The sequence below is a fragment of the Neolamprologus brichardi genome, chromosome 2 (genome assembly GCF_056152115.1).
Source record: "Neolamprologus brichardi isolate AB-2024 chromosome 2, ASM5615211v1, whole genome shotgun sequence".
Lineage (NCBI taxonomy): Eukaryota > Metazoa > Chordata > Actinopteri > Cichliformes > Cichlidae > Neolamprologus > Neolamprologus brichardi.
This window is the reverse complement of record NC_142105.1, coordinates 7,272,740-7,286,910: the sequence shown is the minus strand read 5'-3', so window position 1 is coordinate 7,286,910 and position 14,171 is coordinate 7,272,740. Positions and strand designations below refer to the sequence as shown.

General features: G+C 41.0%; 1 protein-coding gene across 1 annotated transcript; it reads left to right on the top strand.

Moving 5' to 3' along the window:
• The first annotated feature begins 2,128 nt into the window (after positions 1 to 2,128).
• LOC148106057 (uncharacterized) lies at positions 2,129 to 9,428 on the top strand. The gene is made up of 2 exons (XM_087852471.1): positions 2,129 to 3,391; positions 7,187 to 9,428. The coding sequence occupies exons 1-2, from the start codon at positions 2,129 to 2,131 to the stop codon at positions 9,425 to 9,427; spliced, it is 3,504 nt and encodes a 1,167-aa protein (XP_087708597.1). The 3' UTR covers position 9,428.
• Positions 9,429 to 14,171: the final 4,743 nt, after the last annotated feature.

Sequence of the window (14,171 nt, the reverse complement as noted above, 5' to 3'; positions counted from 1 at the left end):
TGTAGCTGAAAGACTATAATTTTTGTGACATGAGTCTAAAAGTCCAGGACTCAACTCTGCTTAATTACTGTATTTGTTCGCGACACTGAACACAGGAAGCTGCTCGCGATGGCTCCTGAACAGTTCAGATTACAAAAATAGCTTTCTGTGATAAAATCTCAAAGTTACTTGAATGTTAACAGTTTGGTTGTTTGTCCGCAAATGCGTAACAATATGTGAAATAGTGTACCTGTGATGTGTTTCGACAACAAAAGCAAATTAAGTCCCAACAATGTGGGCCCTGCACTCCCCGCCAGCATATATTACTGGCCATAAATCCAGTTTTATCGCTCCTGCATTCTTGAGGATAAATGTCCTCTCTACAAAGTGATATTAGGTATCACTGTGCAAACACAAAACCGATGATATCTCTTCTATCTCATGCATTGCTCATACAGAATCTTTGTGATCAGGGTTGAGGGGTCGTTTAGCGCTCAGCATTTATCTCATATTTCAACAGAACAAGGAGCCAATTTGCCTCTATGCTTCACTGATGCAGGTTTATTGTGATTGTCTCGTCAGCAGTTTCATATAATCATAATAATTATGTGATACTTTGCATCATGAAGTGCTTTCTAGAATATACATGTTCTACACTATTGAACGCGTTGAAATAAATCTTCATTTTCACCAGACTAGAAAGTCAGAGCTGGATCTGATATTGCCATTTTGACAGCCTTTCCAAGATCATATTTCAGGTCTAACATGTTCATTCCTTCTGCATATAAATGACTGTACAGTTTGTACAGGGAGTGGAATACATTCCTCCCACAAACTGCCCATGCCTATACCCTATCTCAGCTGTCATCAGACTAGATAATGCACACCGGTTCCACTCTGCTGCTGTAGAGATTGCAGTTTCAACAAAATAAAAAATAGTCGGGAAAAAATGCAGTGTTTGTCATATCTGCCCCGATGCTCGCTGTGTGAGAGCGTGGCTCCTGTGTTTCTCTGTACACAGGTTGTTGAGCAAACTTGTTATGATGGACTTGGGTTTGTGTTGTCAACTCTGCAAATGATCTGTGACTGAGGCTGTCTGCCAGCCCCGATCATGCAGATACTGCCATGAAGTCATGTTTATCAGTTTTGTTTTATATTTTGTTTGTCCTCAGACTGGGAATATTCATAATTGTATTCAGGAATATGCAGTAAATGAGAGAAATTATACTATTCCTTTCCAAGAAGAATCTTGTGTTTTTCTCAGGCATAGACATAGTAGCTTTAAGTTAGCATGAGCAGCCTAGCCATGTCATTTTTATCAATAAGTAGTAAAAAATGTTCTCTGTCAAAAGTTTTCTTCCTCTACAACATAGGTGTCAAACTCTGGCCTTGCCATAAGTCATAGGTGTCAAACTCTGGCCCGCGGGCCAAATTTGGCCCGCAGCCAAATTACATTTGGCCCGCGAAGCCATACAAAATTACTATTAGAGCTGGCCTACTGGTATTATACAGCTAATATATATATTGTTTAGTATTAAGCTTTGCTTATTCCATATTCAGTTTTCCAGCAAAAATTATTTGAGTCCATAAGAAAAGATTCATTCTTATATCTGGAGGAAGATCTTGTTTTTTTTCAATAAATATTAATGTTAGCCCGCGACTTTGTTCCAGTTTTGAATTTTGGCCCACTGTGTATTTGAGTTTGACACCCCTGCCATAAGTCATTGTTGATTTTGTCTTCACTCTCCATCCCCTGCCAAGCTGCACCTGTGATTCTGCTCATCAGCTGCTCGCTGATGAGCTGACAGATAAGATCTTTTCTTATCCTCTGCATCCTTACCCTATCACCTCTGCCTCCCACAGGGCGCCAGCCTGCCCTGTTGAAACACTATTTTTTTTCAGTGTTTCAACTGAAAAAATAGAATGCCATTGATGAAAAATAGAATGCCTTTGATCCAAAGTAGAATGCCTTTGATCCCTTGTGATGTCATCATCTTGCTGAGAGAGAAAACCCTTAAATAGGAGCTTTGCTCTGTTAAACTTTGCTGCTCAACGGACCTTGACCTGACAGTAAGCAAACCCTTTTGGAGAGTTTTGAGAGAATTTCGCGTTACTTAGCAATTCACTAACCAAGCCGACACATTTCACCATGTCAGCTAACCCATCCTTCCGCTCAAATGAGCTTGAAATAGTTAAAGGGAGCATTTTGGGAAACCTCTACAAGGTAGAGGCTTTCCTTGGAGAAGGGGGCTTTGGTATTGTAGCCAAATGTCGTGATACCATGACCAACCAAGCTGTGGCTATTAAAGTCAACAAGAGCGACCCTGATATTCTGCAACAGGCAAAACTGGAAATTTTCATCCTGGAGCAGCTGAGAAGGTTGGATCCAGATGCCGCCAACATTGTTAAATGGAACGGCTTTTTCCATGACGGAGAGCGGGTTTGTCTAAAGTTTGAACTCCTAGATCAATGCCTATGGGACTATATAGGGGACCGTAAAAACCAGGGTCTCCCCATAAGCGAAGTCAGGCCAATTTTAGGTCAGCTCACAAATGCTCTGTCCCACCTGGGTTCACTGGGAATAGTGCACGCTGACCTCAAACCTGGAAACATCATGGTTGTAAACCGCCATGAGTCTCCCATCAAAGTCAAACTTATAGACTTTGGCCTCGCATGTCCTGTATCTGCAGTGATGCCTGGTGACCGTGTGGGGACGGTTGGTTATAGTGCACCTGAAGTTATGCTTGGCCTTCCTTACAATGAAGCAGCTGACATGTGGTCTCTGGGGCTGGTAGCTGTGGAGCTTGGTACAGGGGTGCCACTCTACCCTGGAAATGAAGACTATGATGTTTTGAAATTCATCATAGAGATTCAGGGTCAGCTACCAGATCATGTTCTAGACTCTGGCGTGTACACTGAAGACTATTTCATTGAAGACAACGACAACCAGCAGCGCTGGACATTTAAGACTGACCAACAATTTCAGTACGAGACAGGACATGAGTCCCTGGAGACAAGATACATAAAACTGACGCGTCTCGATGACCTCGAACAAGTAATGGTGTTTAGACGAGGACCAGAAAATGGCCAACGTTTGTTTGTAAGTTTAATTAAACAGATGTTGGCCTTGGATGCAAACCAGCGCATAACACCGTCGGAGGTTCTCCGGCATCCCTTTTTCAACCCTAAGAGTTCCCCTTGCATTGACATGAGTGCTGAAAGACCACAAAACCCTGTGGTCTTTCAGCACCCTTCAAACTTGAAATGCAAGAGATCAGAGAAAATCAACTGCAGTTTTCAAAACTCGGTTGAATTTTCGCAGCAAGTATTCGTCCACACGTCAGCCAGCCCATACTTCAGCTCAGATGAGCTTGAAATAGTTGAAGGGAGCATTTTGGGAAACCACTACAAGGTAGAGGCTTTCCTCGGAGAAGGGGGCTTTGGTATTGTAGCTAAATGCCGTGATACCAAAACCAATCAAGCTGTGGCTATTAAGGTGAACAAGAGCCGCCCTGATATTCTGTAACAGGCAAAACTGGAAATTTTCATCCTGGAGCAGCTGAGAAGGTTGGATCCAGATGCCGCCAACATTGTTCAATGGAACGGCTTTTTCCTTGACAGAAAGCGGGTTTGCCTGAAATTTGAACTCCTAGATCAATGCCTGTGGGACTACATACGGGACCCGAATAACCGGCGTCTCCCCATAAGCGAAGTCAGGCCAATTTTAGGTCAACTCACCAATGCTCTGTCCCACCTGGGTTCTTTGGGAATAGTGCACGCTGACCTCAAACCTGGAAACATCATGGTTGTAAATCGCTATGAGTCTCCAGTCAAAGTCAGACTTATAGACTTTGGCCTCGCATGTCCTGCGTCTGCAGTGATGCCTGGTGACCGTGTGGGGACAGTTGGTTATAGTGCACCTGAGGTTATGATTGGCCTTCCTTATAACGAAGCATGTGACATGTGGTCTCTGGGGTTGGTGGCTGTTGAGCTTGTTACAGGGGTGCCACTCTACCCTGGAAAAAAATATTATGATGTTTTGAAATTCATCATAGAGACTCAGGGTCAGCCACCAGATCATGTTCTAGACTCTGGCGTGTACACTGAAGACTATTTCACAAAAGACAACTACAACCAACAACGCTGGACATTTAAGACCGCCCAACAATTTAAATACGAGACAGGATATGAATCTTTGAAGACAAGATACATAAAACTTAAACGTCTGGATGACCTCGAACAAATAATGATGTTTAGACGAGGACCAGAAGATGGCCAACGCTTATTTGTCAGCCTAATTAAAGAGATGTTGGCCTTGGATGCACACCAGCGGATAACACCCTCTCAGGTTCTACGGCATCCCTTTTTCAACCCTGGCCTCTCCAACAAGTTCCCAAGTATCAACACTGAAAAACCATACAGAGTCAATCTCCAGCGTGGCATTTTCCACCCTGGACAAATGTGATAAAAACACAAACTGGGATTGGAAAAGGATATTAACAGCAAATTACACTGGAAATATTAATTAAGCTGCTCCAATAATTATCACTTTGGCTTTTCTCTTTTTTTTTTTTAATTTTCACTCCCCCCACCCCAACCAGTCGCGGCAGATGACTGTCCCTTCCTGAGCCTGGTTCTGTCGAAGGTTTCTTCCTTTTTAAAGGGAGTTTTTCCTTCCCACTGTCGCTAAATGCTTGTTCATAGGGAATCTTCTGATTGCTGGGGTGGCCAAAACTCTAGGGGAACTAGCAATTCTTGTGAAAATTTAAAAAAAAAAGCCTACCAATATTCAAAGCAGAGCAGCGGACACCTTACCATCACATCAGTCCTTTAATCCGACCTAAAACACCATGTTTACAGAAATAAATTCCATACAAATTGGAAATAAATTGTTGTTTTTGATTGTTTATAAATATATAGTGATACCCTTCAGCCTCCTAGTAGACATATCTGTGTTATAAATGTGAAACTCCTCCGATTTTCAGAAAAGTTGACCTCTGACCTTGAAGTCAAGGTCACTGAGATTTAAGCTTCACAGAGATTTTCAGTAGATGCAACCATGGTATTGATTTGAAAAATCTACACAATCACAAACTTGCATGTCCACAGCGCCTCGCCATATACCAAAGATCAAGAGGTGGTTTTTTCTAGGTTTTTATAAAGATTACAAAACACAAATAAAAAAAATGTCAATGCTATTTTGATGTTGTCTAATGTAGTGCAAAAAAACAAAACAAACCCAAAATTTAATAAATAAAGTAAATAAGGTATATACTACATAGTATGCAAAATTTCAGTGGTCCACAATGGGGTCAATGAACAGAATGAAGGAAGTAAGTCTTTTATATGACAATGGTGTGAAAAAGCGTTTTCCTATTTATTTGTATGTTTGTCACACTTAAACATTTTAGATCATCAAACATTTTTTTTCTTTTTTATGTATAAAGAAAAATCCTTTAACTGTCCAGTTTTCTTGATGTTATGATGCTTCTACCTCTGGTTTGTCATTAATAAATCAGACTTTGGCTGCTGCAGCAGAAAAAGACAAAGAGAAAATGTAATCACACAAATCAGAGGTGCAGATTTACACTTTACCTGAAACAGAGCAAAAGTGCTTTTTAAACAGGTTAATGAATATTAAGTAATATAGGCTAGATGTCTGGACATTACTAGTTTCATTTGGGCCTTCTGGGCCATTAGTCCTCTGGCTTATTGCCAGTTACCAGCCAAATAGCTTGTGTATTTTATTATCTTAGTGTGTTAAAGATTCTAGTTCTTATTCTGGTCAAACTGTGCTTCATTATTTGTTTACAGCACAGCTACAGTTTCAGGTGACTTCAAGTCAAAAGGATACTACATGTCAATGGCCAGCAGCCTGTATTCAGTTTGAATATTGCAGTAAATGTACCTGGACCTGTTTCTATTGGGTTGTGAATTTGGTCTCACTGTTACATCCAACTTTTCGAGTGGGATAAAGACAAAAAGAAACAAGAGAGAATGGATTTGTAGTTAGAAATCCAAAGTTGCTTCTGTTTTGCCCACACACATTGATGATGATTTCACATCACTAAGCAGGTTATCAAATGTGGACAGAATGTTAGCAGAATCTTATAATTCTCATAAGATTCTGTTTTTGTGTCATTCAATACAATGTGTTTATGTGTGACATACTGATATGAATCATAGTATCTTATGGCTGCCAGGACAGCTGCCCACCACACTGATGTGACACACTACAAATCAACTCTTTGATGTTCTGTGCTGAGTCTGCACAATAACCTGCACTTAAACATTCATTTAATATCACGTACACATATACATATACTGTCCCTCAAGAAGACACTGAGAAAAAATAAAGAATAACATTGAGACTGTAACTTTGCCATAAGTCATAGGTGTCAAACTCTGGCCCACGGGCCACATTTGGCCCGCAGCCAAATTACATTTGGCCTGCGAAGCCATACCAAATTACTATTAGAGCTGGCCTACTGGTATTATACAGCTAATATATATATTGTTTAGTATTAAGCTTTGCTTGTTCCATATTCAGTTTTCCAGCAAAACGTATTTGAGTCCATAAGAAAAGATTCATTCTTATATCTGGAGGAAGATTTTTTTTTTTCAATAAATATTAATGTTTGCCTGCGACTTTGTTCCAGTTTTGAATTTTGGCCCACTGTGTATTTGAGTTTGACACCCCTGCCATAAGTCATTGTTGATTTTGTCTTCACTCTCCATCCCCTGCCAAGCTGCACCTGTGATTCTGCGGCTGCTCGCTGATGAGCTGACAGATAAGATCTTTTCTTATCCTCTGCATCCTTACCCTATCACCTCTGCCTCCCACAGGGCGCCAGCCTGCCCTGTTGAAACACTATTTTTTTTCAGTGTTTCAACTGAAAAAATAGAATGCCATTGATCAAAAATAGAATGCCTTTGATCCAAAGTAGAATGCCTTTGATCCCTTGTGATGTCATCATCTTGCTGAGAGAGAAAACCCTTAAATAGGAGCTTTGCTCTGTTAAACTTTGCTGCTCAACGGACCTTGACCTGACAGTAAGCAAACCCTTTTGGAGAGTTTTGAGAGAATTTCGCGTTACTTAGCAATTCACTAACCAAGCCGACACATTTCACCATGTCAGCTAACCCATCCTTCCGCTCAAATGAGCTTGAAATAGTTGAAGGGAGCATTTTGGGAAACCTCTACAAGGTAGAGGCTTTCCTTGGAGAAGGGGGCTTTGGTATTGTAGCCAAATGTCGTGATACCATGACCAACCGAGCTGTGGCTATTAAAGTCAACAAGAGCGACCCTGATATTCTGCAACAGGCAAAACTGGAAATTTTCATCCTGGAGCAGCTGAGAAAGTTGGATCCAGATGCCGCCAACATTGTTAAATGGAACGGCTTTTTCCATGACGGAGAGCGGGTTTGCTTAAAGTTCGAACTCCTTGATCAATGCCTATGGGACTATATAGGGGACCGTAAAAACCAGGGTCTCCCCATAAGCAAAGTCAGGCCAATTTTAGGTCAGCTCACAAATGCTCTGTCCCACCTGGGTTCTCTGGGAATAGTGCACGCCGACCTCAAACCTGGAAACATCATGGTTGTAAACCGCCATGAGTCTCCCATCAAAGTCAAACTTATAGACTTTGGCCTCGCATGTCCTGTATCTGCAGTGATGCCTGGTGACCGTGTGGGGACGGTTGGTTATAGTGCACCTGAAGTTATGCTTGGCCTTCCTTACAATGAAGCAGCTGACATGTGGTCTCTGGGGCTGGTAGCTGTGGAGCTTGGTACAGGGGTGCCACTCTACCCTGGAAATGAAGACTATGATGTTTTGAAATTCATCATAGAGACTCAGGGTCAGCTACCAGATCATGTTCTAGACTCTGGCGTGTACACTGAAGACTATTTCATTGAAGACAACGACAACCAGCAGCGCTGGACATTTAAGACTGACCAACAATTTCAGTACGAGACAGGACATGAGTCCCTGGAGACAAGATACATAAAACTGACGCGTCTCGATGACCTCGAACAAGTAATGGTGTTTAGACGAGGACCAGAAAATGGCCAACGTTTGTTTGTAAGTTTAATTAAACAGATGTTGGCCTTGGATGCAAACCAGCGCATAACACCGTCGGAGGTTCTCCGGCATCCCTTTTTCAACCCTAAGAGTTCCCCTTGCATTGACATGAGTGCTGAAAGACCACAAAACCCTGTGGTCTTTCAGCACCCTTCAAACTTGAAATGCAAGAGATCAGAGAAAATCAACTGCAGTTTTCAAAACTCGGTTGAATTTTCGCAGCAAGTATTCGTCCACACGTCAGCCAGCCCATACTTCAGCTCAGATGAGCTTGAAATAGTTGAAGGGAGCATTTTGGGAAACCACTACAAGGTAGAGGCTTTCCTCGGAGAAGGGGGCTTTGGTATTGTAGCCAAATGCCGTGATACCAAAACCAACCAAGCTGTGGCTATTAAGGTGAACAAGAGCCACCCTGATATTCTGCAACAGGCAAAACTGGAAATTTTCATCCTGGAGCAGCTGAGAAGGTTGGATCCAGATGCCGCCAACATTGTTCAATGGAACGGCTTTTTCCTTGACAGAGAGCGGGTTTGCCTGAAATTTGAACTCCTAGATCAATGCCTGTGGGACTACATACGGGACCCGAATAACCGGCGTCTCCCCATAAGCGAAGTCAGGCCAATTTTAGGTCAACTCACCAATGCTCTGTCCCACCTGGGTTCTTTGGGAATAGTGCACGCTGACCTCAAACCTGGAAACATCATGGTTGTAAATCGCTATGAGTCTCCAGTCAAAGTCAGACTTATAGACTTTGGCCTCGCATGTCCTGTATCTGCAGTGATGCCTGGTGACCGTGTGGGGACAGTTGGTTATAGTGCACCTGAGGTTATGATTGGCCTTCCTTATAACGAAGCATGTGACATGTGGTCTCTGGGGTTGGTGGCTGTTGAGCTTGTTACAGGGGTGCCACTCTACCCTGGAAAAAAATATTATGATGTTTTGAAATTCATCATAGAGACTCAGGGTCAGCCACCAGATCATGTTCTCGATCCTGGCGTGTACACTGAAGACTATTTCACAAAAGACAACTACAACCAACAACGCTGGACATTTAAGACCGCCCAACAATTTAAATACGAGACAGGATATGAATCTTTGAAGACAAGATACATAAAACTTAAACGTCTGGATGACCTCGAACAAATAATGATGTTTAGACGAGGACCAGAAGATGGCCAACGCTTATTTGTCAGCCTAATTAAAGAGATGTTGGCCTTGGATGCACACCAGCGGATAACACCCTCTCAGGTTCTACGGCATCCCTTTTTCAACCCTGGCCTCTCCAACAAGTTCCCAAGTATCAACACTGAAAAACCATACAGAGTCAATCTCCAGCGTGGCATTTTCCACCCTGGACAAATGTGATAAAAACACAAACTGGGATTGGAAAAGGATATTAACAGCAAATTACACTGGAAATATTAATTAAGCTGCTCCAATAATTATCACTTTGGCTTTTCTCTTTTTTTTTTTAAATTTTCACTCCCCCCACCCCAACCAGTCGCGGCAGATGACTGTCCCTTCTTGAGCCTGGTTCTGTCGAAGGTTTCTTCCTTTTTAAAGGGAGTTTTTCCTTCCCACTGTCGCTAAATGCTTGTTCATAGGGAATCTTCTGATTGCTGGGGTGGCCAAAACTCTAGGGGAACTAGCAATTCTTGCGAAAATTTAAAAAAAAAAGCCTACCAATATTCAAAGCAGAGCAGCGGACACCTTACCATCACATCAGTCCTTTAATCCGACCTAAAACACCATGTTTACAGAAATAAATTCCATACAAATTGGAAATAAATTGTTGTTTTTGATTGTTTATAAATATATAGTGATACCCTTCAGCCTCCTAGTAGACATACCTGTGTTATAAATGTGAAACTCCTCCGATTTTCAGAAAAGTTGACCTCTGACCTTGAAGTCAAGGTCACTGAGATTTAAGCTTCACAGAGATTTTCAGTAGATGCAACCATGGTATTGATTTGAAAAATCTACACAATCAGAAACTTGGATGTCCACAGCGCCTCGCCATATACCAAAGATTAAGAGGTGGTTTGTTCTAGGTTTTTATAAAGATTACAAAACACAAATAACAAAAATGTCAATGCTATTTTGTTGTCTAATGTAGTGCAAAAAAACAAAACAAACCCAAAATTTAATAAATAAAGTAAATAAGGTATATACTACATAGTATGCAAAATTTCAGTGGTCCACAATGGGGTCAATGAACAGAATGAAGGAAGTAAGTCTTTTATATGACAATGGTGTGAAAAAGCGTTTTCCTATTTATTTGTATGTTTGTCACACTTAAACATTTCAGATCATTAAACAGTTTTTTTTTATTTTTTATGTATAAAGAAAAATCCTTTAACTGTCCAGTTTTCTTGATGTTATGATGCTTCTACCTCTGGTTTGTCATTAATAAATCAGACTTTGGCTGCTGCAGCAGAAAAAGACAAAGAGAAAATGTAATCACACAAATCAGAGGTGCAGATTTACACTTTACCTGAAACAGAGTAAAAGTGCTTTTTAAATAGGTTAATGAATATTAAGTAATATAGGCTAGATGTCTGGACATTACTAGTTTCATTTGGGCCTTCTGGGCCATTAGTCATCTGGCTTATTGCCAGTTACCAGCCAAATAGCTTGTGTATTTTATTATCTTAGTGTGTTAAAGATTCTAGTTCTTATTCTGGTCAAACTGTGCTTCATTATTTGTTTACAGCACAGCTACAGTTCTAGGTGACTTCAAGTCAAAAGGATACTACATGATACATAAAACTTAAATGTCTGGATGACCTCGAACAAATAACGATGTTTAGACGAGGACCAGAAGATGGCCAACGCTTATTTGTCAGCCTAATTAAAGAGATGTTGGCCTTGGATGCACACCAGCGGATAACACCCTCTCAGGTTCTACGGCATCCCTTTTTCAACCCTGGCCTCTCCAACAAGTTCCCAAGTATCAACACTGAAAAACCAGCAGCCTGTATTCAGTTTAAATATTGCAGTAAATTTACCTGGATCTGTTTCTATTGGGTTGTGAATTTGGTCTCACTGTTACATCCAACTTTTCGAGTGGGATAAAGACAAAAAGAAACAAGAGAGAATGGATTTGTAGTTAGAAATCCAAAGTTGCTTCTGTTTTGCCCACACACATTGATGATGATTTCACATCACTAAGCAGGTTATCAAATGTGGACAGAATGTTAGCAGAATCTTATAATTCTCATAAGATTCTGCTTTTGTGTCATTCAATACAATGTGTTTATGTGTGACATGCTGATATGAATCATAGTATCTTATGGAATTCCAAAAATGGCTGCCAGGACAGCTGCCACCACACTGATGTGACACACTACAAATCAACTCTTTGATGCTCTGTGCTGAGCAATGTTTAAGTGCAATAACCTGCACTTAAACATTCATTTAATATCACGTACACATATACATATACTGTCCCTCAAGAAGACACTGAGAAAAAATAAAGAATAACATTGACAAATTACATTTGGCCCGCGAAGCCATACCAAATTACTATTAGAGCTGGCCTACTGGTATTATACAGCTAATATATATATTGTTTAGTATTAAGCTTTGCTTGTTCCATATTCAGTTTTCCAGCAAAACCTATTTGAGTCCATAAGAAAAGATTCATTCTTATATCTGGAGGAAGATTTTTTTTCAATAAATATTAATGTTTGCCCGCGACTTTGTTCCAGTTTTGAATTTTGGCCCACTGTGTATTTGAGTTTGACACCCCTGCTCTACAACAAAAAGTGGTGGATGATGTTTGAGGTTTCAGTGTCATAGACCTGCCCTGAGTCGTTTTAACGCTCTAGAAGCCCGGGATGGCTGAGCACGCATTCTCCGTCCTGAGTTTTCCTTCTCTATAGCGAGACCATCACGCTCATTAGCCACATATATAAAAAGGAGCAGCTCTTGCTCTTTGCCCTCTTTTCAACTTCCTAAGTGTGGTAAAGATGTTCTTCTGTAGCTTCTTGGTGAATTCCTTTCTTCATTGTGCTTATCTGTTTTAATTTCTGATGCCTTCCTGGTGCCTGAAAAAGTGAATAACTTATCTACATATCCAACCTGTTTCTGTTGAGCTAGTTCACTCTGGAAGCCTCCTTGGTCCCTCACCTGCCAACTCACCCTCCACCGGCCACCATCTCTTACGGAAACAAAGCTTTGGACTCCCACTTCTTCTTGTAATTAAAGTAGGCATACTGCAACAGTCCCTTTTTGTCTATGTGATAATGCTCTGTGGACCTTTTGGAATAGACTCACCTGGTCTAACTACTGTCTCCTCTGTGAACTCTTTTGTGACCTGGGTTGCTCTCCTTTATCCTCCTTGTGCCTCTTCAGTCACTCAATGATGCCTAATATTAAAAATAAAGGAGGGTATAAATTTGTTGACTTTTAACTGTATTTTACAGCTTTTCCTGCTGATAAAGACCTCCCACACAGCCATTTATACTACACCAAGGTTAAATGATTTTTAATTGGAGATTATGTATCGGAATTTCAGGAGCGGGATCATGCCTCCAAACACGCTCCTTCTGGTTGTCATGTATATAGGTTCCCCCAGTTCTGCAAGCTGTTCATTCTCGTTTACGTGCCCCACCCTCCCTCCTTGTTCTCAATTCTTAAACTTCTTCACTCCTATTTAGTACACGAAGATCTGCCAGGCCCAGGAGCTGTCGCCAGTCCCCTTCGAGGCCTTCCTGTGTGTGAACTGTCTACTATAGAAGTTTGGACTAAAAAAACAAAAAAAACTATCACTAAAGCTCTTATTGTGGAAATACAGGTGCTATGATATAGTCAACTACTAAAGCTTTTTCTGTAATTTCATATAGAAAACTGAGATTTACTATCAAATTGCACATCTGTATCTTGTATTAAAGCATTCAGGGATCAAATGTGCAGTTAAGCATCTTCCCACTGACAGAAAGTAGAATTTCACTCATCTGACCTAGTTAAGTGGGCTGTATATGCCCTAAAGTGAGTTTGACATCCCGGGTCAAGATAATATCACAAAATAACCGGGATTTATTCAATTCTCTTGATTCATGGAATTAAATTATGCAAGGTGTGGCCTCTGTTGGAGGTATGCAGGCTTAGACTGCTCTTGTATTATCTGCTTGGGTTGTTTGCACTATTGGTGAGAACCATAATTTCTCAATAATTGAAAACTAAAAAAGTCTAAAATAATAAACACTTAAAAAAAATTCTTTATTAACGAGGAACTAAAACACTTGAGATTAAAGGGTTGAATCACTGAGTGTTGGTTGTGAGCTGGCATTCCAGGCTCTGGTAACAGGTAATAGTCCTGTTACGTATGCATGACAAATTTAACATGACATCTTGTGTCTTGTGCCGCAAACTTTGTGGCACTTCTGCTGGCCATGAGCTTCTCGATTTCTGTAACCTGGCACACTGAGTCTGCCACACCTGCTAAAAACACCTGTGTGCGATTGTGTTGGTTTTTACCAATGCCATGGACTGATATTCCAGTACAGAAGCTCAGGGACATACAAATATGTCTGTCCATGGCTCAAGGAAGCATTAGCCTAGCTTGATTTTCAGTAGCAAAATTGTAGCTTCCAGAGAAAACCTGTGCAAGGATGAGAACAACATACACAATCCCGAGGCAAATAATGTGTCTAGGTATTTACTCAGCAAACATTTCTGTCACTTCATATGCAATACACTTTAAATGAATCCTTTATGTGCGCCCAAAATGCTACACTTGACCTTAGTTCCAATAGAGGAAGAAAGAAATTGGAGGAGCAACTTTTAAGGAGTATGGAAATTATAGTGTAATAATATTAATAATAATAAAGACTTAGGTTTGTATAGCACCTTTCAAGGAACCCATGGATGCTTTACAGAAGCGTAGCTAGAGGTTAAAGAGGCTAGAGGTTGAGGGTTTTGTTGAAGAGGTGAGTTTTGAGAAGTTTCTTGAAGGACTCCAGTGACGGGGCATTGCGAGTTCCAGAGGTGCCACAAAGGTATTCCCCAAAGGTATTGAGGTTGGTGCAAGGGACAGAAAGGAGACCCAGGGCTAAGGACTGTAGCAGACTGTGTGTATGTTTGCAGCAGGTCAGAGAGATACCGA

Coding starts and splice junctions, on each gene's coding strand:
- LOC148106057 (XM_087852471.1), top strand. CDS start 2,129: ATGTCAGCTAACCCATCCTTCCGCTCAAATGAGCTTGAAATAGTTAAA. Junction 3,392..7,186: donor TTTTGGGAAACCACTACAAG/GTAGAGGCTTTC, acceptor AACCTCTACAAG/GTAGAGGCTTTCCTTGGAGA.